At 49.9% G+C, this 24,298-nt stretch overlaps 1 protein-coding gene across 1 annotated transcript; it reads right to left on the bottom strand.

Annotated features, from left to right (window-relative positions):
- Positions 1-55: 55 nt before the first annotated feature.
- Grn (granulin precursor) lies at positions 56-6,383 on the bottom strand. Its single transcript, XM_041635821.1, has 13 exons — positions 6,243-6,383; positions 3,698-3,842; positions 3,464-3,589; positions 3,272-3,356; positions 2,755-2,864; positions 2,536-2,671; positions 2,307-2,416; positions 1,982-2,105; positions 1,710-1,807; positions 1,376-1,621; positions 930-1,163; positions 626-850; positions 56-538 (listed from the first exon to the last, which is right to left on the bottom strand). Exons 1-13 carry the CDS (start codon positions 6,365-6,367, stop codon positions 401-403), a joined length of 1,902 nt encoding a protein of 633 aa, XP_041491755.1. The 5' UTR covers positions 6,368-6,383; the 3' UTR covers positions 56-400.
- Positions 6,384-24,298: the final 17,915 nt, after the last annotated feature.

Raw genomic sequence — 24,298 nt, 5'->3', positions numbered from 1 at the left:
TGTGTGTTTCTATGGGATCTGGAAGACCCCGGAGCACCAAATCAGACACTGCTAAGAAAGTGTACAAATTTTATTGGAGCAAACACACGCACACGTGCGTGCACGCGCACACACACACACACACACATACAAGCAACCTCACACAATACCTGTGGATCGGGAAGAGCACCTGGCCACAATGTCCACAGAGATCGGAAGAAATGGCAGTTGGAAATGGGGTCCACAGCCTTCTTTGCATAAAAGGTCTTAGTTTGAGGCCACCTCCCATGGTGATGGGGTGACTCAGAATGGGTATATAGGTCTGGGAGACTCTAGAAGAAGGCCTAGGGAGGCCTGAGTGGTGGAGACCGTCTGGACAGGGTCCCCAGGGCTGTGGAGTTCTTTAGTCTTTAGCCCCTCCTTACAGCAGCTGTCTTGGAACTGGATCCCTCAAAAACATGTCCCAGCGAGAGGTCTTCTTTCGCGAACATTTGGTTCCCTTGGCCGAGCAGTGGAAGCCCGTGGGGCAACAGTGACGTCCATCTGCACAGCAGGTGCCCTGGATGGTCAAGGAAGAGTGAGAACTGGACAAGGCAGAACCTACCCCACGGTGACACCCAGCCCCAGGGTCAGGGATAGCACTGACCTTTACGTAGGGGCAGCACGCCCAGCCTCCTCGGCTATCTCTACAACAGGTCTGGTTATCATGGCAGAAATGCCCCCCTCCGCACTCCACATCTCCAACTTTAGGGCCAAAGGTCAGGGGGGCAGAAGCCTGGATGGAACGCACATCCTTCTCACAGGTCCTGGCCTTCACATTGCAGGTATATCCAGTCGGGCAGCAATGCTGGCCGTCTTCACAACACACGGCCTGGGCACGGTGGAACGGCGTCACACTGCTATTCCCAGAACACAGCTCCCTTCCCCCAGGGCAGCGGGTGGAAACTCACGTGGGGTAACTGGCAGCAGGCCCAGCCTCCCTTCCGACTAGGGCAGCAGGTCTGCCCCACCGGACAGCTGGTGTTCTGGTCACAACCGATATCTCCAGTTTGGGAGAGGGTTATCTGGCGGACAGGCGTCTTCTCCAAGCTAGCCTCTACTCTGTCTCCCTTCTGACAGTACCCCTTAGCCGTGCATGAGAAACCCTGGGGGCAGCAAGTCTTGTGGTCTGGGCAGCAGACAGCCTAGGGGTGGGCAGACACGTGTGTTCTCCAGAGGGACTATGAGAGTCCCTTTCCTGCTCATAGCTCCTCCGACTGGGGACAAATCACGGCATGGGGTACCACCGTGGACTAGGCAGAATGCAGAAGAATAAAGAAACGGGCCTCTCGCCACCCACTTGCCCAGGCCAAGATGCTGTCCCCACCCCTAAACTGCTGTCTCCCTACCCCTGTACCTGCGGGACGGGACAACAGGCCCAGCTCCCAGAACCGAGACTGCAGCAGGTGTTGTTAGCAGGACAGCTAGTGAAATCATCACAGTGGACGTCACGCTTGAAGATTTGTGGGTTTGGCAGGCTGAGGGGGGCCGTGACCTTCTTCATCCAGGGTACCTGGAGGGCTCCCATTTCACAGGTTCCTGTCTCTGTGTGGCAATGGAACCCTGTTGGGCAGCAGTGTATATGGTCCTCACAGCACACAGCCTACGGTGGACAGAGAAAGGCCAGTACGCACTGGAGCCAAGCCAGCTGTCCCGCTGCCTGGACCCGTATGCCCACTGCTCCCAGGTACCTTGGTAAAGGGACAGCAGCCCCAGGCCCCGGTGGCGAGGCGGCAGCAAGTGTACCCATCTGGGCAGCTCACCTCCGTGTCGCACTTCACCTCCTTCACTGTAGGCAGAAGACATGTCATCAAGGGTACAGAACCAAGTATGAAGCTATCTCAAGCCACAGCGAACCTCAGGCAAGGCCGGTGTAGAGGGGATATGCATGCAGCCAACACCTACTCCCACCTCCATCCCAGAACTGAGCTGAGCCACCTCCTTATGGAGCAGATGCCTATACCTGGGTATCCAGGCAGCTTGGTCAGGAGGTCCGTGGTGTAGTCCTTGGATAGGCACTTACTCTGGATCAGGTCACACACAGTGTCCTGGGGACAGCAGTGCAGATGGTCGGAGCAGCAGATGGCCTAGGTTGGGACAAAACCGGGTCTCTGAATTCCAGTCTCTAGGGAACACTGGGAGCAAGCCAGGCTGATGACGGACACTCCCCCAGTCCCCCACTAGGGGGCAGCACGAGCCCGGAAGCTCCCAGTCATCAGCCCAGTTCCTAGGGGCCCCTTGTAAGGAAGGCTATGTCCAGGCCCAGCTGGCTCCAGCCCTTCACTCACGTTGGGCATTGGACAGCAGCCATACTTCCCAGTCGGCAGCTCACAGCAGGTGGAATCATCAGGGCACTGGGTCTGCGCATCGGGGCACACCACAGAGGCATGCAAAGCCACTGAAAGAGGAATAAGGCATGTGGGAGGGGCCGCCAGGGCAGAGGGGAACTTTTTTCCAGCCAAGAGTTAAACGTGGCTCCACCCCAAGGGCTAGCTGGATGGCCTCCCACCTCCTCACCTGCTCTGCTGGTCCTTTGCGCAGGGAACTTCCTTAGTAGGGGGTAGGTGCCCATAGATGTAACGCATTGTGTATGAATCATGTCACAGGAGGCCCCATGGGGACAGCAATGTACTCTGTCTTCACAGCAAGAGGCCTGAGAAGAGATAGCTGGTCCATAATCCATCGTTGACAGCCCCAGCTCCCAGCTCAGTCACCCCCACTCCCCCACACCTGTACCTGGGGCATGGGGCAGCATCCCCAGGAACCGTCAATCATAATGCAGCAGGTAGAGGAGTCGGGGCATTCGAACTGGCCACCAGGGCACTGGATGGCACCCACGAGGTTATCTGCAGACAAAAGAGTCCAGGATTCTACGGATCCGGTCTGTAAAGGTCACTCTCAGATCACTCAACGTCGTTACTATGGGAACTGCAGGCCCAGCTGCAGGCAGTCTAACAACTGGTACCAGGGCTTAAGTGATCGCCCAGGATCCCAAGCCACGCTTCCCACAAGCTAGCCCCTACTTCAGAGAGATGACAGAAGCATCCCGTGAAAGTGAGCAAGTATTAGATCACTCCACAACACCTGGACTTTTACATCCTTGTCTGTCCCCTTCTACTCTCGGGACTATCCCTCTGTTCAGAACAGGACTCGGGGGCCACCCAGGCAGTTGGGTTCCCGGGCATTTTAGGAACCACATAGTGCCCACCCACTCATCCCTCCCCACCTGTCCCCATCCTGTGTCCCACAGCACCTGATACTCGGATGCAGGATGTTCCATCCTCACTACAGTGGAAGCCCCGGGGGCAGCAATGGTAGCCATTACCACAAGATACACCCTGTGGGACACAGAGAAGCCTGTGTGGGCAAGACCCTTTTGCCTGAGATTGGAGAGTGAAGGACAGGAGTAAATGAAGCACCCCCTCCACACCAATGGCACCCTCACCTTAGGGAAGGGACAGCAACTGGAAGTCCCCAACACAGTGAGGAGACAAGAGTAGCCAGCAGGACAGTGGTCATGGATCTGACAGGAGTCACCTAGAGGATGGCTTGTTATCATAGGCCATGCGTCCTGGAAAGAAGAGATGGCATAAACCAGTGGACCCATGCCAGTCCTCTTCTGGCCAATCCAAGGTAGCCTCCAGAAGGCCCAGGCTGCCAGCTGGGGTGAGACACTTACCAGAAGAGGGTTACAGCAGCTGTAGCTGACTCCTCCCAGGTCCAGGCAGCAGGCAACGGGGCAGAACTGGCCATCTGGACACCGTGTTCCACTCACCAGCCCTGCCACTAAGGCCAGCCAGCACCCCAGGATCCACATGGTCTGCCTGAAAATGCCAAGGAAAGTTTGGCAGTCATCTTAAGCCTCTGCCACCTTCTAATCTGAGGCCATGCACTTCCCTGTGCCCAGGCCAAGGCGTGACGTGCCTTGAATTTACTGAACAAGTGAACGGGAAGGCAAGCGGACGCGCTGCCTGACTCAGCGGCCTACCCCGTGTGCATCGCCCTTGTGCCGGCTTGCACAAGGGTGAGCATGAATGCTGGCACGCACACGTGTCGATTCACGTCCTCGCACATGGCCTAACACTTGACACCGCGGGTGAGTGAAGAGGAATGGAGTTATGACAGTCACGAAGGCAGGTGCCTGCGATCTACGGGACTGTGCACAGACTAAGAGGCAGAGGAGGCTTCAGTAGCCACGGGAGGACAGCCAGCCTCACCTTCCTGCCTGGCACTGAACTCCCACACGCGCCTTTCAAAGGCGTTGGGGAAACAGAGTTGTCAGTCACGTGATCACATGGAAACCCAAGGGGTTGAGAAAGTTGTGAAAACGGAAGTGTGGTGTGACCAGTGGAGTCTGGGTTGCCTTCCCCACAAGCCAGCCACTGCCTGCCCACAACTGTCCCCTCCTCACCCAGGGGAAGGGCACAGAGGCTGGGTTAGTCTCAAAGCTAATTTTATAATGAGCCCTCCCCGCATCACCAGCCTCCCCATGCCTGCCCCCAGCAGCACCAGAGCCCCTTTGGACGCCTCAAACACACCACCTGTCTCTCCTACCCAGAAACAGAAACTCAGTGGCAAGTGGAAAATCAAGTGTGCTGCTTCAGTGCTCCTCCTTGTCAGCAGGAGGAACCGAGCCTCTCACTTCCCTAAAAAGCCTTTTCCCAGCTCAGCTGGCTTACCTGGCCACCCAGAGTGACACTGCCCTGCCTGGGGCAGCAGAAGATGCAATGTTCACAGACCCTCGGGGGCCACTTTGTCCGTCCTTGCTGCATTTCTGTGACAACGTTAACTTTCACTTTCCAAATCCACGCCCAAGGATCAAGTCAGGGCAAACAGACAGCGGATATTGGACCTGGGTTCACATGCCAACTGACATCCCTCGACATTTCCGGGGGAAGGTGAACCCCAGAGACTAGAGGTACAAAAGGAGGGGGCAGAGCATATTTCTCAGGCAGGTGACCTATGCAGGATAGAAATAGCATGGGTACAGCCAGGTGGTGGCGCACACCTTTAATCCCAGCATTCAGGAGGCAGAGGCAGGTGGATCTCTGTGAGTTCGAGACCAGCCTGGTCTACAGAGCTAGTTCCAGGACAGCCAGGACAAAAGGATCCTGTCTCAAGGGGGAAAAGAAAGAAAGAAAGAAAAAGAGGAAACAGCGTGGGGACAGGGACTGTGTAGAATCTGCACTTGGGTCCTAGTCCTGGAGGTGCCACTGATGCTTGCTGAGGGCCTCAGAAATTGTTCCCCGTGTTTATCAATCTCTGTGTGAACACTGGTGTCCACGGAAGGCAAGAAATCCCAACTTCCGCTAGGCATGTTAGGCATGCCTTTGACTCCAGTACTTGGGAGGCTGAAGTAAGACGATTGCAAGTTCCAGGTCAACATGGGCTGCAAGGTGACAATGAGACCAGCCGGGCTAATAGAGGATCTGTGTCGTGCCCCCCCCCCCTCCTTCCTTCTCTAGGTTTTCAATTGCCCTCTCCCCTAACTCAGACTATCCCAGAGGTCATCTCTTGGCCAGATTAGAATGGGGTGGGGAAACCTAAATCCCCTCCTTAGGGTTAGGCAGTGGCCACCTCTACACCACTCTGTTCAAACAGCCTGAGGGGCCTTTCAAGGCCCTGGCTTCGAAATCTTCCACTAGGTGGCACCCCCCAACTCCGAGTGTCAAGGGGAAGATGAATTTCCCAAAAGGTGAGCCAATCTAGCAGAGGAACAGGAAAAAGTGGCGGGGAGAGGCGGAAGTTAGCTCCCTCACCCTCCAGAAAGGAAATACGGCTGACACTTCCCAGAGATTCAGCCACTACGCCCGGTCCTGCTCCCAACCCCTCTGAGCTTTGGGACCAAGGGCGGGAGATCCCAGCCCACTGCAAGCCACCGCGGAGACCCCTCGCGGCACCGGAATGAGAAAGAGCCGGGACCTGGAGACAGATGGGAGGCACAGAGAGCTGGCCCGAGAGAGGGGTGGTTACTGCTCTGGAGAAACGCCTGCAGCTTCCCGACATGCCGGTCAAGGGGAGCCTCTTACTGGGGGTCTCAACAACTGCTCCCACTCCTCCCAAATCAAAACCCCTCTTTAGTGCATCAGAAACCCCTAGGAGATATCGAGAGACAGGTCTTCTCTTGTCTCTGAGTAAGGACTCCAAGGGAGCCTCAGTTGCACAGCAGCCTGGCCAGGCCTCTGGCCAGTAACAGGGAAGACGTCTGCAACGGGTCCTCCTACCTGCTTCGGGGTCCGAGCTCCCTGGGAGGCATCTGGCGGTCAGCTTCTGGACTAGGGCTTGGCCCCGCGATGGCCCGCCCACCCCAGTTTCCATTAGCCATGGGTCGGGGATCCAGGGCTTCCATTGGTTACTTGTCTACATAGAGGCGGGACTCTCCAGGAAAGCCGTGTTTCTTTTCTACTCAATTCACATTCCTCCTCCCTTTCCTTTCTCTCTCCACACCCCATTTCTAAGAATCATGTGACTAGGCAATCATATGACACCATAGTCCGCCTCCCCCAGGGCAGCGCTTGCTTGTTCAGTTGCTTTCCCCCTCCCACCCACCTCTCGTGTCCTGGCGGCGCCTGGCAGGGTGTTCTAGAGACGGGGCTTCGCGTGCCTAAAGCCACCGACAGTTGAGAGGGCTGCCTTCCCTCCGGGGCGCGCGTTCAAGGTCGTTTACAGGATAGCGTCCGATTCTGGACTTTTGCACCTTCACTGTCTTTTCACGCTAGGCAGCCAGGACTAGAAACAAGCTGAACGATGGTTGTGAGGGAGAAGAAGCTGTCCCCAGGGAGACCGGAGTGGACTAAGTCTAATAAGTGATCTAGAGCGAGTACCAGGCGCTAGAGACGTGTGTAGGGAGGAGGCGGGAGGAGGAGAGACGTAAATTCGTGTTAAACTGTCCAAGACTTAGCGCCACGTTGAGCTGAATCTGGAAGAATTTTAAGAGGCTGATTAGGCGGGACGGAGGTACTTAGAGACTGGAAAACCAGCTCCCTGAGTCAGGGTCTTCTGTGTTCCAGGCTAGCCTCCACCTTGACATATAGTTGAGGGTGACACAGAACGTCTCATTTTCCTGCCCCTAACTTCCAAGTGCTGGGATTGCAATTGCAGGCAACTATGCTTAGCTTCTTTGGTACTGGGATTAAACCTAGGGCCTTGTGCACGCTGGGCAAATGCTAGCAACTGGGCTACATTTCAGTCCCAGGACTGCCTCATGAGAAAAAAAATAATTGTGTGTGTGTGTGTGTTGGGGTGTGCTGGTAAACAGCAGATAAAGACAACAAACACGACAACCTCAGTTTGATTCGTGTGACTCACGTGGTAAAACATAAAATAAAAAGAAATGACTTCCGGAAACGGTCCTCTGACTTCTGCATGAGTGTACCCACAGACTTAATCACACACACGGAATAAATAATAATGTAAAACAAAACTCTGGGGCTATAGCTTAATGGTGGAGATCTCATCGAGCATGGTGGAGAAGTTCTGAGAGAGAGAGAGAGAGAGAGAGAGAGAGAGAGAGAGAGAGGCTTGCGTATATCATAGGACAACGATATTTTTGCCAGTCAATCTCTCTCACTGTTCACCTTGGCTTTTTTTTTTTTGGAGGGGGTGATTTTTGCTGTTTGTTTTTGTGTTGAGACCGGGATTCACTGTGTTGGACAGCCCTGGCCAACCAGGAACTCTCTGGTAGATCAGGCTGTCCTTGAACTCAGAGATACTCCTTCCTTTGCCTCGAGTGCTGAGATTAAGCTTGTTTTTGTCTCTGAGCAGTGAGCTTCCTGCTACTTGACTTTTAAACTTCCACATGATTTCCTTGCTCTGCCTTCTATCTTGCCATAGGATATCAGCCTCTTAAAAAAAAAGCAAAAATAAAAACAAACAAAACCTTTTTATTTTTTGTTTTTTGAGGTAGGGTTTCGCTGTGGCTTTGGAGCCTGTCCTGGAACTAGCTCTGTAGACCAGGCTGGCCTCGAACTCACAGAGATCCGCCTGCCTCTGCCTCCCGAGTGCTGGGATTAAAGGCGTGCGCCACCATCACCCAGCCCAAAACCTTTTTATTTTGAGATGGAGTCTCCCTAAGTTTTCCAGGCTTGTCTTTTTTGTTTGTTTGTTTGTTTTTGTTTTTGTTTTGTTTTTCAAGACAGGGTTTCGCTGTAGTTTTAGAACCTGTCCTGGAACTAGCTCTCGTAGACCAGACTGGCTTCGAACTCACAGAGATCCGCCTGCCTCTGCCTCTTGAGTGCTGGGATTAAAGGCCTGTGCCACCACCGGCGGCTTTTCCAGGCTAGTCTTGAGCTTGAACGCACTGCCTAGCCCATATAGGCCTTTGAACCCTTCCCACCAGAGTAGCTGGGATTAGAGGCGTGAAACAACAGGTTCTGCCTCCCCCACCCCCTTCCTGGCCTCACACTCACTCTCTGTCCCAGACTGGCCTTGAATTTACTGACCAGTCCTGGTGCCTGGCTTCTCTTGAGTTGCTGGGATTGCAGATTCTAGCCATTTTATCCACCTTACCATCTTCTCAGTAAGTATCTTAGAATTCATATTGCTTTTGTCAGCTTTGTAAAACAATACTTTTTAAAAAGTTATATTATCAGGGCAGTGGTGGCATAGGCCTTTAATCCCAACACTTGTAACACAGGGCAGGAAAATCTTTGAGTTTGGGTCCAACCTGGTCTACAGTGTAAGTTCCGGGGCAACACAGAGAAACCCTCTCTCAAAAAACAAAATAAAAGTTCTATGTATGTGTGCATGTCTGTATAAATGCATACGCATTGTGTGTATACAGAAGTCTTTGGAAGCCAGGACACTGGACGTCCTGGAACTGGAACTGGTCACAGCCCAGTGCGTGAGCGCTGCGAGCTAAACCTGTCCTCTATAAGAGCAGTAAGTGCTCCATGGCAGAGCTGTCTCTCCAGCTCTGTTGTTGAGTCTTGTGGAAAATGGAAAATTATATTCTGGGGCTACTAAAAACCTAATTTTAATAAAGCAAATAGAATAGAATAGAATAAGAATTCTTCTGAGAGGCAGAAATATTGGGGTGTTGTTCAGCTGTTTCCTCTGAACTGAAACACTGCCTCTTAGAGGAGGGGTTACTGTGGGTTACAACCCCTTTGGAGGTTGAAAGACACTTTCGCGGGGGTCGCCTAAGATGATGGAAAACAGACGTTTACATTACAATTCATAACAGTAGCAAAATTACAGGTATGAAGTAGCAACAAAAATAATTTTATGGTTGGGGCCAGCACAACATAAGGGTCACACGCAGCGTTAGGAAGGCTGAGAACCTTCTGACTTAGAGAGAAGAAGAAAGCTCAAAGATTTGAGAATAAGTGTGGACAGATGCCCTGGGAGAAAATGCAGCTTACAAGGCCCAGAAGACTCCTGAATGTTACAAGATTCCAGGGCTCTATCACCAGGGACACAGCTCTCCTGAGGTGTCGCTAGTGCCGGGAGGGGCTTTTTGGTGACACTGCCGCCTGACTCATCTACACCCCTATAAGTACTCCATTAAACTCAGTTGCTCACCAACGAGTCTGACACCAGTGTCTGGAGTGAACAGATACTTGTTCAAGTCTCAACAGTCACAGGGCATACGAAAAGGTGCTTTATGACTGGGTGCATTTAGCTTGCAGGAGAAAACCCAAGTGTGGCCCCCAGGAAGCCCAGAGTTCCTGTGAAGGTGGCCACTGAGTCACGTCAGGTGCATCCTAAAAGTAGCCGCGAGCCTAGCAGCGAGCAGCCCTCAGCTTTGTGGCTGTCAGCTGACAGGTGTGAGCCAGCAGCTTCACCTTCCACGAGGTAAACAAGTGTTGGCAGTTGGCTGTAGTCAGGGCAGCTGGTCCCTTCTAGGCCCTGTTCATTTCTGATGCATTTCTGGGTTGTTCTGGCTGTTGAGAACACTACTACTATGAATATTCATTTTTGGTTTTTTCGAGGCACGGTTTCTCTGTATAACAGTTCTGGCTGTCCTGAAACTCAATCTGTAGACCAGGATGGCCAGTTTGAACTCAAAAATCCACCTGCCTCTGCCTCCTGAGTACTGGGATTAAAGGTGTGAGCCCCACAGCCCAGTGCATATTCATTTTTGTGTGTGACATGTTTGAATGCAATATTTGAATTCTTTTTTTTTTTTTTTTTGGAGACAGGGTTTCACTGTAGTTTTAGAGCCTGTCCTGGAACTAGCTCTGCAGACCAGGCTGGCCTTGAACTCACAGAGATCCTCCTGCCTCTGCCTTCCTGAGTGCTGGGATTAAAGGCGTGCGCCACCATCGCCCGGCTGCAATGTTTGAATTCTTACATAATGAAATGTTGAGGTCAGATAGCAATTCTGTGTTGAACTTTTTGAGCGACTATCAGAATGTTTTTCAAAAGTGGCTGTGCATTTTGTATTCCCACCAGCAGCAAACGTACAGAGATTTCCATTCTCCCCATCCCCACCCTCAACAACTTTTTTTTTCTTTTTCTTTTTTTCCTTTTGAGACAGGGTCTCACATGTAGCCCTGGCACAGAGCTAGGTCTTCACCCACTGAGCCATCACCGTAGCCTCTGAGTTTTATGTTATGTTTTCTATAGTGTTGGGGGGTGTCAGGCAAGTGCTCTGCCTCTGAGTCACATCTCCAGTCCCCATCTTAATCTTTAGAGTGGGCTTGGAGGTTCAAGACCCGGGAAAGCTGATGGTAGAAGCAAGTCCAGGCAATGACTCAGGCCTTCCACCGTTTGCGTGAGCCCCACTCACATGATAAAGCAGAAATCACTGACCTGAATTTAATATCATTCAAAACACACACGGAGGATGCACACAGTTAACCACCGTGCTACCCTTTGCTTTGTTTCCCTACGTTTCCCCCTGGGCTATGCTATGCATGTGCTTCGATATGCTGGAGATTACATATTCTTCAGACACTCCCTCCCGCCTGTCACTTGTGTATTGCGATGTTACATCATCTGAAATCTATTGACCAATCTTTCTTTTGTGGCCTCTGTCTTTTCCCCATGCCTGGTCAGAATTTATAGAGGCTGGGTGTGGCTCCATATCAAGTGCGTGCCCTTGTGTAAGAGGTCCTGATTCTGTCATCATTAACATGTCCCGATCATTTCCAGCCTGATGCCCCAAGCCAGACCTATGCTGAAGTGAGGCTATGCCAATGACAGGCCACCCTGCCTTGGGTGATGGAACTGCAGGTGTCCCCAGTTACACCTCCCTCTGCTCTGCCTCCTGCAGGGCAGCCCAGTGCAGCCTCCAGAGCTGCATGGCCAGGTAAGGGCTGTGGGACTGTCGCTCCTGTGACCATCTAAGGGCCGTAACTGTACCAGCACAGGAGCTCCTCCAATCCCTGCAACCTTGACATGCCAGATAAAACACGGAATGCTCAGCTAACTGAATTCCACGTTTGTTTATTTGTTTTGAGACAGGGTCTCAGTACGCACCCTTGACGGACCCAGAACTCACTATGACTGGCCTCAAACTTCCAGTGATCCTCCTGCCTCTGCCTTCTGAGTGCCGGGATCCACATTATGTACCACCACACACCAGGCTCTAAAGGTAAATGTCCTTTAGTGTAGGTATGTCTCATGCACAAAAATAAAAGTAAAAACAGTAATAACAAAAGCATGTCCCATACAGCATTTGAGACCCTTGGAAAATACCCACTGTGCACCTGAAACTGAAATTTCACTGAGGGGGGTTGGTATTTTTATTTGCTCTATCTGCTTAGAGAGCACAAAAGCAACTTCCTATCCCGTCCCAGCCACCCCCACCTCACCCCTGCTTTCCCGGTCGCCTGAGTCATCCTGTCAGGAGCCGCTCTTGCTCTGGTTCCTCAGGCGACTGCCCTCCTCAGGGGACGCCGGAACAGCTGCCTTCCAGCTGCGGCCCCAGGACGTACAGGATAGGATGAGTCACAGCCCAAAGAACTAGTTTGGCAGGGGCCCCTGCGCCCCCTGTAGGAGCTAAGTCGCACAGCCGCCCATTTTCCGTGGTGGGGGTGGGGCTGGGCAAAGGAGACTGAGATTCAGGTCCCAGAAAGTCAGGCTAGAAGGAAGCCTGGTGCCCAGGGCTTTACACACTTCACAGAGGAGGAAGCAGCCGTAGAGGGGCTCTGGTCAAGGACTGGGGAGCTCAGGAGATAGACAGTGTCCCTACCAAGCTCTGGGTTGAGGTGGGGCCACCTTCACAGGAAGTGACCAGAGCCTGTGCTGAGATGGCCATGGGCTTGGTTGATTCTTTCAGGTGTCTTTTTAAATTAATTAATTATTTCTTTTTATCAGAGTCTTTTATCCAGCCCTATCTGTCCTGGAGCTCACTGTGGAGATCAGGCTGGCCTCGAATGCACAGAGATCCGCCTGCCTCTGCCTCCCACGTGCTGACCTAAGGGGTGTGTGTGTGTGTGTGTGTGTGTGTGCCACCACACTGGGCTCCTATAGGTTTCTTGAAATTCCATTTCCCCCTCTGGGCTGGGGATGGAGGCCAGACCCTCTTTCATGAACACTGTATAGCACTCTATCCCTAACTACCCCCCAGCCCATGGAGTTCTTAATACTTTATTTATTTTGGTTTTGTTGAGGCAGGGTTTCTCTGTGTAGCACTGGGTATCCTAGAACTCACTCTGTAGACCAGGCTGACCTCAATCAAACTCAGAGATCCACCTGCCTCTGCCTCCTGAGTGTTGGGATTAAAGGCGTGTGCCACCATCGCCTGGCTTAAATTCTTAATACTTTTCAAACAAAGGGACCCTGTGTTTTCGTTTGTCCTGGACCCTGAAAATGATATAGACGGTCATCACTTCTCAGCCCAGGCTCCTCTCAGCCTCCAGCTCCTCTGGTTTAAAATGCAGTGCCAGCCGGGCGGTGGTGGCGCACGCCTTTAATCCCAGCACTTGGGAGGCAGAGGCAGGTGGATCTCTGTGAGTTCGAGACCAGCCTGGTCTACAGAGCTAGTTCCAGGACAGGCTCCAAAACCACAGAGAAACCCTGTCTCGAAAAACCAAAAAAAATAAAAAATAAAATAAAATAAAATGCAGTGCCAGCCATGTGTGCTGGTGAGAGCCTGCAATTCCAGCATTCAGAAGACTGAGACAGGAGAATTGCTTCAAGTTCAGTGCCAGCCTGGACTACAAAGCCAACCTGGGGAACATAGCAAGGCCTTGTCTCAATCGCTGGCCCTTAAGATACAATGCAAATTCCTGGATCCCTTCCTCATGATTAAGGTCAAATGTGAACAGAGCCAGGAGATGCTGGTCAACCGCACGTGCTCGGAAGCGGCATGAGGGCTTCAGTTCAAGGTGGGACGAGGAGGCTAGAGTAATGGCCCAGTGGTTTAGAGGACTCACTGTTCTCCGAGAGGACCCGAGTTCTATTCCCAGCACCTTCCAGGGTGGCTCCAAAGCTACAGAGAAACCCTGTCTCGAAAAACAAAACAAAACAAAAAAGATGGATGTGGTGGTGCACACCTTTAGTCCCAGCACTCGGGAGGCAGAGGCAGGTGGATCTCTGAGTTCAAGCTGAGTTCCAGGACAGTCAGGGCTACACAAAGAGACCCTGCTTGAAAACCCAGAAAAACAAACAAACAATCAAACAGCAACAATGAAAAGAGCTGGGACTGGGGTTTGAGCAGCTCTCGAGAGGCTTCCCCTGGTAGACACTGTGATAAATACTTGACATAGATTCAAAGCAGCAAAAACAAACTTGTGCTGGGGAGATGACTTATTGGCAAAAGGTGTTTTTGCACCAAGCCTGATGACCTGTGCTCAGTCCCTGGGGCCCATACGATGGGAGGTGAGAGGTGAATGGCATGAGCTGACCCATGACCTTCACATGCACACCATTGCGCTTGCATACTTCTGCACACATGCATACACACATGCACCACATATATGCAAGCTAAATAAAATGTAAAAAACCAAAAAACAAAAAACTGAAGGGCGGAAGAATTTGCTTGGGCTTGGTTTCAAAGGCTTTCGAATTCAAGGTTGGCTGACTCCATCGCTTTGGGGCTCAGAGGAGGCTGCACACCTTGGCAAGGGCGTTTGTGTGGCATTAGCTGCTCACTTCAGGGCAGACAGAAAGTGGGGACCAAGAAGTGCGTGTGCGAGGTCAAGATGCACATTTCAAAGATGCCCAACCTGCTAAGCGTCCATTCGGCTGTGATCCCATCCACGGATTAACTCTTACAGAAGGAAGTTAGCACTCTCAACAGCATTGCCAACCAGGGACCAAGCCTTCAACACAGGAGCCTCTGGTGGGGTGACATATCAGATCCAAGGCCAACCTGACCCAGCTCCCCACAGGACTACCAGATGGAGCAAGCAGGGACAGAGGGGCTGTGTCCTTCCCAAGACCTCTGGCCAAAGTCCTGCTACAGATAGAGTGTCCCTCTTTAGGAAGAAGGGGTTATCAGAACTGGAAAGGTACCCCAGGCTGGAGCAGCTTAGAGACCAGGCTAGACGCTGCACAAAAGGGCTTTGGGAATGTAAGCACGAAACGGGGTCAGGAGGTCAGTGTTCCTGTCCCCGTATAAGCTGTCATCTTGAGCAGTGAGGGTGACTGGCGATGTTTCCTTTTCACCCGTGACCGCGACCACAGTGGCTACATGGTGGATGCTTGCTGCGTGTGTTGAAACTCTAGTGGCACCTAAAGCTGCGCTCTTGCTCTCCTATTCCAGCAGGCCAGGGTCAAAGGACAAGACTCAGATAGCCAAAACAATCTTATACAATAAAGGATTGTCTGGAGGCATTACCGTCCCTGACTTTAAACTCTATTACAGAGCTACAGTATTGAAAACAGCTTGGTATTGGCATAAAAACAGAGAAGTCGACCAATGGAATCGAATAGAAGACCCTGACTTTAACCCACAAAACTATGAACACCTGATTTTCGATAAAAGAGCTAAAAGTATACAATGGAAAAAAGAGAGCATCTTCAACAAATTTGTGCTGGCAAAACTGGATGTCAATCTGTAGAAGAATGAAAATAGATCCATATCTATCACCATGCACAAAACTCAAGTCCAAATGGATTAAAGACCTCACTCAATATCAGTCCGAACACACTGGACCTGATAGAAGAGAAAGTGGGAAGTACTCTACAACACATGGGCACAGGAGACCACTTCCTACATATAACTCCAGCAGCACAGACATTAAGGGCCTCATTGAATAAATGGGACCTCCTGAGACTGAGAAGCTTCTGTAAAGCAAAGGACACTGTCACTAAGACAAAAAGGCAACCCACTGACTGGGAGAAGATCTTCACCAACCCTGCAACTGACAAAGGTCTGATCTCCAAAATATATAAAGAACTCAAGAAACTAGACCGTAAAAGGCTAATCAACCCAATTATAAAATGGGGCACTGAGCTGAACAGAGAATTCTCAACAGAAGAAGTTCAAATGGCCAAAAGACACTTAAGGTCATGCTCAACTTCCTTAGCGATCAGGGAAATGCAAATTAAGACAACTTTAAGATACCATCTTACACCTGTCAGAATGGCTAAAATAAAAAACACCAATGATAGCCTTTGCTGGAGAGGTTGTGGAGAAAGGGGTACACTCATCCATTGCTGGTGGGAATGCAAACTTGTGCAACCACTCTGGAAAGCAGTGTGGCGGTTTCTCAGGAAATTCGGGATCAACCTATCCCTGGACCCAGCAATACCACTCTTGGGAATATACCCAAGAGATGCCCTATCATACAACAAAAGTATATGCTCAACTATGTTCATAGCAGCATTGTTTGTAATACCAGAACCTGGAAACAACCTAGATGCCCTTCAATGGAAGAATGGATGAAGAAAGTATGGAATATATACATATTAGAGTACTACTCAGCAGTAAAAAACAAGGACTTCTTGAATTTTGCATACAAATGGATGGAAATAGAAAACACTATCCTGAGTGAGGTAAGCCAGACCCAAAAAGAGGAACATGGGATGTACTCACTCATATTTGGTTTCTAGCCATAAAGGACATTGAGCCTATAATTCGCGATCCTAGAGAAGCTAAATAAGAAGGTGAATCCAAAGACAAACATATACACATCCTCCTGAATATTAACCTTCATCAGGCGATGAAAGGAGACAGAGACAGAGACCCACATTGGAGCACCAGACTGAAATCTCAAGGTCCAAATCAGGAACAGAAGAAGAGAGAGCACGAGCAAGGAACTCAGGACCGCGAGGGGTGCACCCACACACTGAGGCAATGGGGATGTTCTATCGGGAACCCACTAAGGCCAGCTGGCCTGGGTCTGAAAAAGCCTGGGATAAAACCGGACTTGCTGAACATAGCGGACAATGAGGACTACTGAGAACTCAAGAACAATGGCAATGGGTTTTTGATCCTACTGCACGTACTGGCTTTGGGGGAGCCTAGGCAGTTTGGATGCTCACCTTATTAGACCTGGATGGAGGTGGGTGGTCCTTGGACTTCCCACAGGTCAGGGAACCCTGATTGCTCTTCGAGCAGATGAGGGAGGGGGACTTGATCAGGGCAGGGGGAGGGAAATGGGAGGCGGTGGTGGGGAGGAGGCAGAAATCTTTAATAAATAAATAAATTTAAAAAAAAAAGTAAAATAAAAAAAATAAAAACAACAACAACAAAAAAGACTCAGAGCTTTCTGTAAAGCCTGGAGGTGAGCTCGGGTCACCTGCTAGAGCTCTCCCCTGCCTCTCTTTGCCTCTCACCTGCTAGGTGACTTGGGCTTATCTGAAGGCTCACAAGGTGTTCAGGAGGTCTGGCCATGCAAACAAGCCAAGTAGTAATTTCTCAATAGACTGTCACCTTCCTTCTCCACCACATCTTTGGTTGCAAGAATTTTCATAAGCAAATTGTTTAAGCCAGTGGGATTCGTTTTCTGGATAAATGCTACAAACTTCATAATATAAAATCTGATTCCACTAAAGTCAGGGGGGAAAAAGCTCAAAGTCTGACCAAACAAACCATAGGAACTCCGTTCCTCTTGATGCAGTCCCCAGAGTCAACACTAAGGACATTGTGACTCTTCTCTAGAATGTGGTCATCACTAAGTCAATGACCTGGGTGTTGGTGGAGGCTCCTCCCTGTGTCGCGAGTCCTGTGGGTATATGGAACACTTTCCCTACCCTGGTCTTTCCTCTGAGTGCAGTGAACACTGAGGGAAGCTGGGCGCCCAGGTAGTGTCTCATTTGCTGTGGACTCCAGGCCGGGAGCCCTGCTGTGGTCAAGCAGGTGGCCAGCATGGACCATGGAAATGAGAGCAGCCTGAACTGTGGATACTGAAGTCTTCCTGACTGTGGGGCTGGGACTGAGATGAGCTGGAAGGAGGCAGAGAGAGATGAGACTCAGGGCTGTGCTGTGGACTGTACAACACCACATCCCGGAGTCCTCTGGAAGGCTGGAAAACATGAGTTCCACATCTCCGGTGAATGAGGTGCCCAGGTTTGGACCCAGCTAGGAGGTGGTGTCAGACCCTGGGCACAAATGCACAGATCCCAGAACTTTGGTTCACGTCAGTGAGCTCCACTAGACACTGACCGGCTGCCCCTCCATTTGCTGCCCCGGTCCCCACTACCCCTCCAGGGCTGCTGTTCCTCACTCTCTGAGGAGAGAGCTAGGAGGTTTGTGTGACAGTCTTCTTACGGAGACATGAACAAACATTTGCTCGCCGATGACAATGAGTCAACAATATAACCAAGTTACAATAATACCACCAAAGTCCAAACAGAAGAACCAAATAGTTTATTGGGGTTTATTACAGGAGCAGGAATGACTAAAGGCAATTGTCACACTGAAAGCCTGCCCCAGCATGGATAACTCATGAAAGTTTGAACACAGGAGTTCTGACCACAACTTACAGCCAGATTTACACAGAGAACCGTCTTCTTTCCTCAGAAGCCCTTGCTGCTCACACAGTTTTGGGGAAGGAGGCGCTTTGTGAATCTGATATGTTTCAGGGATTTCCTGAGACACATGAGTTGTTTCCTTCCTGAGTCTTTTCTTTTTTTTTTTCTTGTTTCTCAAAATGGGGTTTCTCGCCGGGCGGTGGTGGCGCACGCCTTTAATCCCAGCACTCGGGAGGCAGAGGCAGGCGGATCTGTGAGTTCGAGACCAGCCTGGTCTACAAGAGCTAGTTCCAGGACAGGCTCCAAAACCACAGAGAAACCCTGTCTTGAAAAAAAAAAACAAAAACAAAAAAAAAGGGGTTTCTCTGTGTAGTGCTGGGTGTCCCAGAACTCACTCTGCACAGCAGGCTGGCCGCTGATTCAGAAATCAGAGATCCGCCTGCCTCTGCTTCCCAAGTGCTGGAATTAAAGGCCTGCGCCACCACCACCTGGCTCCTTGCTGAGTCTTAAGGAGCCTTCCTCCAGGATGGACTGTTTTGACTCAGAGCAAATGTCTACCCCTTCCACTACTTACACTCTTTCTGCTCCGTTTGCTGTAACATTCTCTGAATTCTGAGGGGTGATGCGGGTGTTCACCCGGGGCTAAGCACTGGGCCACTGTGCTGCAGTAACCCTGTGCTGCAGTAACAACAGATCCTTGTTATTTTGTCCATTTGGTTGTCAGCATTTCCTAGCACTGACGACAAAACCCAAGACCTTGCACTTGCTAGGCAAGCGCTGTGCTGCTGAGAAAATCCCCAGCCCCTGAGTAACAGTCCCTTGTTTTCAAAGAATTCATCAGTGGTTATAAGGCTCTGGGGTACACTTCATACAAAAAAAAAAAAAAGTTTCCCAGAGGCCAATGAGTTGGTGCAGGGGGTAAATGTCCTTACTATTAAGCCTGATGACCTGCGTTTCATCCCCAGGACCTACATAGTAGAAGGAAAACTAACAGTGGAAAGTTTTTCTCTGATACACACACACCATGTAATTTTAAAAATTAAAAAAAAAGTTTTCCTCTGATTGAGGTTGGCAGCAATAATAATCTACAGGCATTAAGCACAAATGTGTGGAAGACAGTTTGCCAGGCATACCACATCCATTTAACAAAAGAGGAGCAGCTTTTTTCCCACTGGGCCTCCCCAGACACAGGGTTTTCTCCTGACTAACACCACCAGACACGAATTTCTTCCCGTGGGGCCAGCCTTAAATCCAATCAGGAATGCTGCTGGTTGCAGCCAAAACACTTAGCGCCTCTATTACACCTGTAGCTACACCTGTTGTGTGATGTTTGTACTGTGTAAAAATGTATTGCTGTGGCAGGCAGTGGTGGTACACCCTTTAACCCCCGCACTTGGGAGGTTAGGCAGGTGGATCTCTCTGAGTTCGAGGCCAGCCTGGTTTACAGAGCAAGTTCCAGGACAACTAAGGCTACACAGAGAAATCCTGTCTCAAAAAAACAAAAAGAAAACAACAACAACAAAAAATTATCACTTGTATGAATGTTTCTATTAAAAGAGTAACCTTGGGTTCAGTGCTGTGGTTGGGAGAAACTACCTTCAGAACCTATGGACGTCTCCCTTGGGCCCTCTGGCCTCCTCATCCTGGGGTACTGCTGTTGCTACATGGCCACTCTGATGATGTCAGCAAGGCCAGCTTGCCCAATTAGTCTGGCTCAGGGCCAAAGCCCTCACTATAACCTGTCACACCTGCTGCTGGAGCCGGCTCCCTTTTTCAGACAGGCTCCCAGCCAACACTGAAGCCCTTGCCTTTCATTTAGCCGTACCAGCCTGCTGAAGGGGCCCAAGCCTGGGTTCAAAATCTCTAGTCACCACCCTTCTCCAGGGTACTGTGCCCACCAAGGATTTTCCACCCACCAGGACAGGCTTAATATCTTTAGTGAGCTGCTGATTATGTTTTAAAGTTGCCTCCTGGATGCTAGGATTAAAGGTTTTTATCAGCCAGTGTTAAAAAATTCTCCTGTAACCACAGAGCCATCAGGACACCAAGCACCTCCTCTCTCGTGTCTACTTCTCCTAATAACACTGGCCTTTCTTTACCAGCCCCCAGGGCCTGATATTTCTGGGAACTTCAGCAGGTCATAAGCAAATGTCCCAAATGACTCCTATGAGCTAGTCTGTCAAGAACTGATTTTGCTCAGAGTATGCAGATTTTGTCTCAAGGAGGAGAAACAGTTCTCCATTCTCGATGCACTCAGATAAAGCCCGTCTGTGTGTGCTAGTTTTATGACAACTTGACACAAGCTAAAGCCATCTGAGGGGGGAAGCTCAGCTGAGAAAATGCCTCAATAATCAGGCTGTAGGGAAGCCTTTTCTATCATCTCTCTCAACCTATTTTTCTTTCTTTCTTCTTTCTTTCTTTCTTTCTTTCTTTCCTTCTTTCTTTTTCTCTTCCCTTTTTCTCTGATTTTTGAGAAAGGTTTTCTTTGTGTAGTCCTGGCTGTGTTGGGATTCATTAGACCAGGCTGACCTAGAATTCAGAGATCAGCCTGCCTCTGTCTCCCAGAGTGCTGGGATTAAAGGTGTGTGTCACCACTGCCTGGCTTGTAGGGAATTTTCTTAATTGGTGATTGATGGAGGAGGCCCATCCCATAGTCCGTGGTGCCATCCCTGGGCTGGTGGTCCGGGGTTTTATAAGACAGCAGGCTGAGCAAGCCATGATGAACAAGTCAGTAAGCAGCACCCCTCCATGGCCTCTGCATCAGCTCCTGCTTCCAGGTTCCTGCCTCCAGACTTCCCTTGATGTTGAACAACAACATGGAAGTGTAAGCCAGATAAATCCTATCCCCTCTAACTTGCTTTGGCCATGGTGTTTTGTCTGAGCAGTAAAATTCCTAACTAGGAAATTCCATGCCCTACAGCCTCATAAGCCAGGCTGCCACCAACTATTTCGTTGCTTGTTTCACACTCTTCCAATTCAAGCAGTTGAGAGACAGAACACTCTGGGCTCCCATTGTCTCTTGCATTAGTCCCAGGCTGGGACAGGGTCTTGCTCTCTGTGTATTGTGCATTGGACAGGACCTTATATCACCTTTTCCCTTCTCTCTCTCCTCCTCGTCATCTGATTCTTCCCACCAGTTCCAACTTTTCTGATCCCAGTGAAGGGTCTTTAACATCTAAGAAGTGTTCTCTTCACCTTTAGTTCCTAGCTTTAAGTTTGCCAGTGCCGGGCCTAAGTAAGACATCCCCTCCAAGGCTCAGTGAGCATAACAGAAAGAGCAGGAAACAGTCAGGAGTTGGGGAGGCATGCAACAAAACCGTGTCCTGTGGACATGACATAGCCATTACACTCAAGAACTCACGTCAGTCACGGTTACCCTCACAAGACTGAACAAGACCTGGCCTATCACCGCTTCATCCTGCATGGGGGAAGAGCTCATAGGAGGAAGAGGTCCTATTCCTCACTGAGGAACTATGGCAATTAATGGATACTTGGGGGGATGGTGTTAAAGAACACACAATAAACGAGGGCCAGCAAGAAGGCTCAGCAGGTAAAGATGCTTACTATCAAACCTGACTCACACCGTGGGAAGAGAGGAACAACACACAGTGGGAGGGATCTAAGTCATCCTCCGACCTCTATTCAATGGCATGAATGCACACACACACACACACACACATAAAAATAAATATAAACTTTAAGTACATACCAGTAAAAAGCCTACTTGTAGCTTGTTTGTCTCTTCATTACCATTTAATATAATATTGCTTTGGGAAGACTTAGGACACTCGTTTTACTGTTTGTTTCCTGTTTGTTCCACGCATCTTTGTTCCCATTCCTCTGACTTCTTTTAGGATCTTTGAATTTTTTTGCCTCTTCGGAATTCTATTTAAATTTGTCTGCTGAAGCTGGATGTGATGACATCTGCCTTTAATCTTAAACTCGGGAGACAGAGGTAGACAGAGCTCTAAATTTGAAGCCAGCCTAGTCTACATAGTGAGGTCCAGGACAACCAGGGTGACATACAGAGATCCTGTCTAAAATGATAATAATAATAATAGTAATGACAATATAATAATAAATGAGCTGGGCAATGGTGGCGCACGCCTTTAATTCCAGCACTCGGGAGGCAGAGGCAAGCGGATCTCTGTGAGTTTGAGACCAGCCTGGTCTACAGAGCTAGTTCCAGGACAGGCTCCAAAGCCACAGAAAAACCCTGTCTCGAAAAACCAAAATAATAATAATAATAAATGATAAAAACATTAAAAAATAGTTTGCCAACGCCTCAGTATCTCCATCATCACCTTTTACTTTATTTTACATAGAAGAGGCTGATGCAGAAGCTAGCGACGGCATGGCCTCCTCCTGTGGTAACTTCTCCCTTGTGGGGAGACATCTGGGCCTCGGCCGGAATGTCTTACATCAATAGCAGGGGCCACACCACTGCCACCACAGCTAGTTTACCATCACCTCCTGGATGTGCTAATTTTAGGGACTGTACTACATTCCTTACTCTGTCAGCTGTTTGGGGGACATCCCTGTACTCATGAGGTGGACCCTCCACAGACACTTCATCCTTAGCTCAGCGTTGGCTGCATGTCCTATCGTCCACCACAGTGGGCATGTGACCACCACTACAAGGAGGTAGGGTACGCCATCCCAGAGCACAGGGGGAGAGGGGACCTCGTCGGGATTTTCCCTGGGGATGCTTCAGTACCCATTGCAGGGGCTATGCGACCGCTCTTCTCAGACTCATCTTTGGTCCTGTCAACACCATCCAGGCGTCATTTGTATTGTGGGACGCTATTCCTGGAGAGACACAAAGAAAGATCTCCTCCCCCGGGAGAGGGAACTCGTGACAAGCTACACTAGCACCACCAAGGCACATGTTGGTGAACCGAGGAGTTGGTTGGAGTTGCTCACAGGGGCCTGGGTGACTCAGCTGCATCTGAAGCCTGCCCCAGCATGGTGATGACTCACGGAGCTGAAACCCTTAGCCTCTCTGGACGGCCAAAGGTAGCTGGGCTGGTCAGAATCTCTCCTTCCCTCTGCTCTGCCCTCCCCTCCTCTCCTGCCCTCCACTGCTTATACAATTTTGGTTGGGAGGACTTGAGATTTTGGTAAATTTCAGGGACTTCCTGAGGCTTAAGTGGCCTTACTTTCGATCTTCCCTTCCTGAGTCTTAGGAGCCTCTAGAAGGTTTCAACTCAGGGAAAATCGCTGCACAACATCACTTAACTGCCAGGAACTCAGTTTCCTCCTTGACTCGCCAGGAACTCGGTTTCCTCCTCTTTGGAATGGGCACACAGCAACCTTGGTACACCCTGCCCACAGTCATGTGAAGTCCAAATGGGGTAATGGAGGTGAAGAGAGCTTGTAAAATGGCACATTCAAAGCAGAGACTTTTTTTAGGACATCAAAGGGTTCCTGTGACTAATTTTATGATCTGTCTGCAGCCTGGGAAGCCACCCTTCCCAGATCTCAGTAGCCTCATCAGGAGCCCAGAAAGGAGCAGAGGAGCGAAGGCTGCAGGGATGGAGGGATGAGACCAGCAGCTGCCCACACAGGGCACTTTTCTGGGTCACAAAGCACCTTTCTGCTAGTTCTGGCTTTGAGGTTTGTTTTGATTTGTATCTTTTGGGACAGGGACCGTGGTCATGGGTCCATTCTTTCTTGACTAAAGGTCAGAGAGTTTGAACTTCTGGTCCTTCAAGGTTACTGTCAACAGTTGAGGCGTGGCTAATATCCAGAAGTAGATCTGAGCCAGGTGGTGGTGGTACATGCTTTTTTTTTTAATATTTTTTTTTAGAAACATTTATTTATTATGTATACAATATTCTGTTTGTGTGTATGTCTGCAGGCCAGAAGAGGGCACCAGATCTCATTACAGATGGTTGTGAGCCACCATGTGGTTGCTGGGAATTGAACTCAGGACCTTTGGAAGAGCAGGTAATGCTCTTAACCGCTGAGCCATCTCTCCAGCCCCTGGTACATGCTTTTAATCCCAGCACTCGGGAGGCAGAGAGACAAGTTGATCTCTGTGAGTTCAAGGCCAGCCTGGGCTACAGAGTGAGTTCCAGGACAGGTTCCAAAGTTACTAGGAAACTTCTATTGTGAAAAACCAAATAAAGGAAAGAAAGGAAGAAAGAAAGAAAGAAAGAAAGAAATTAATTTTTAAAAAAAGAAGTAGAGGGGCTGGAGAGATGGCTCAGCAGTTAAGAGCACTGACTCTTCTTCCAGAGGTCCTGAGTTCAATTCCCAGCAACCACATGGTGGCTCACAACCATCTGTAATGAGATCTGGTGCCCTTTTTAGGGGTACAGGTACACATGCAGGCCGAGTATTGTATTCATAATAAATAAATAAATAAATAAATCTTTTTTTTTTTTTAAAAAAAGAAGTAGATCTGTTTCTACCTCAAGCAAAGGTCAAGACTCCATTCCACCCTGATTTAGATCAGAGTTCTGTT

This window comes from Microtus oregoni, unplaced genomic scaffold (assembly GCF_018167655.1).
Source record: "Microtus oregoni isolate MIOR12 unplaced genomic scaffold, Mior012 000048F_ref0000485, whole genome shotgun sequence".
NCBI classification, from domain to species: Eukaryota; Metazoa; Chordata; class Mammalia; order Rodentia; family Cricetidae; genus Microtus; species Microtus oregoni.
Note: the sequence above shows the minus strand (reverse complement) of the source record. Positions and strands in the feature narration are given on the sequence as shown.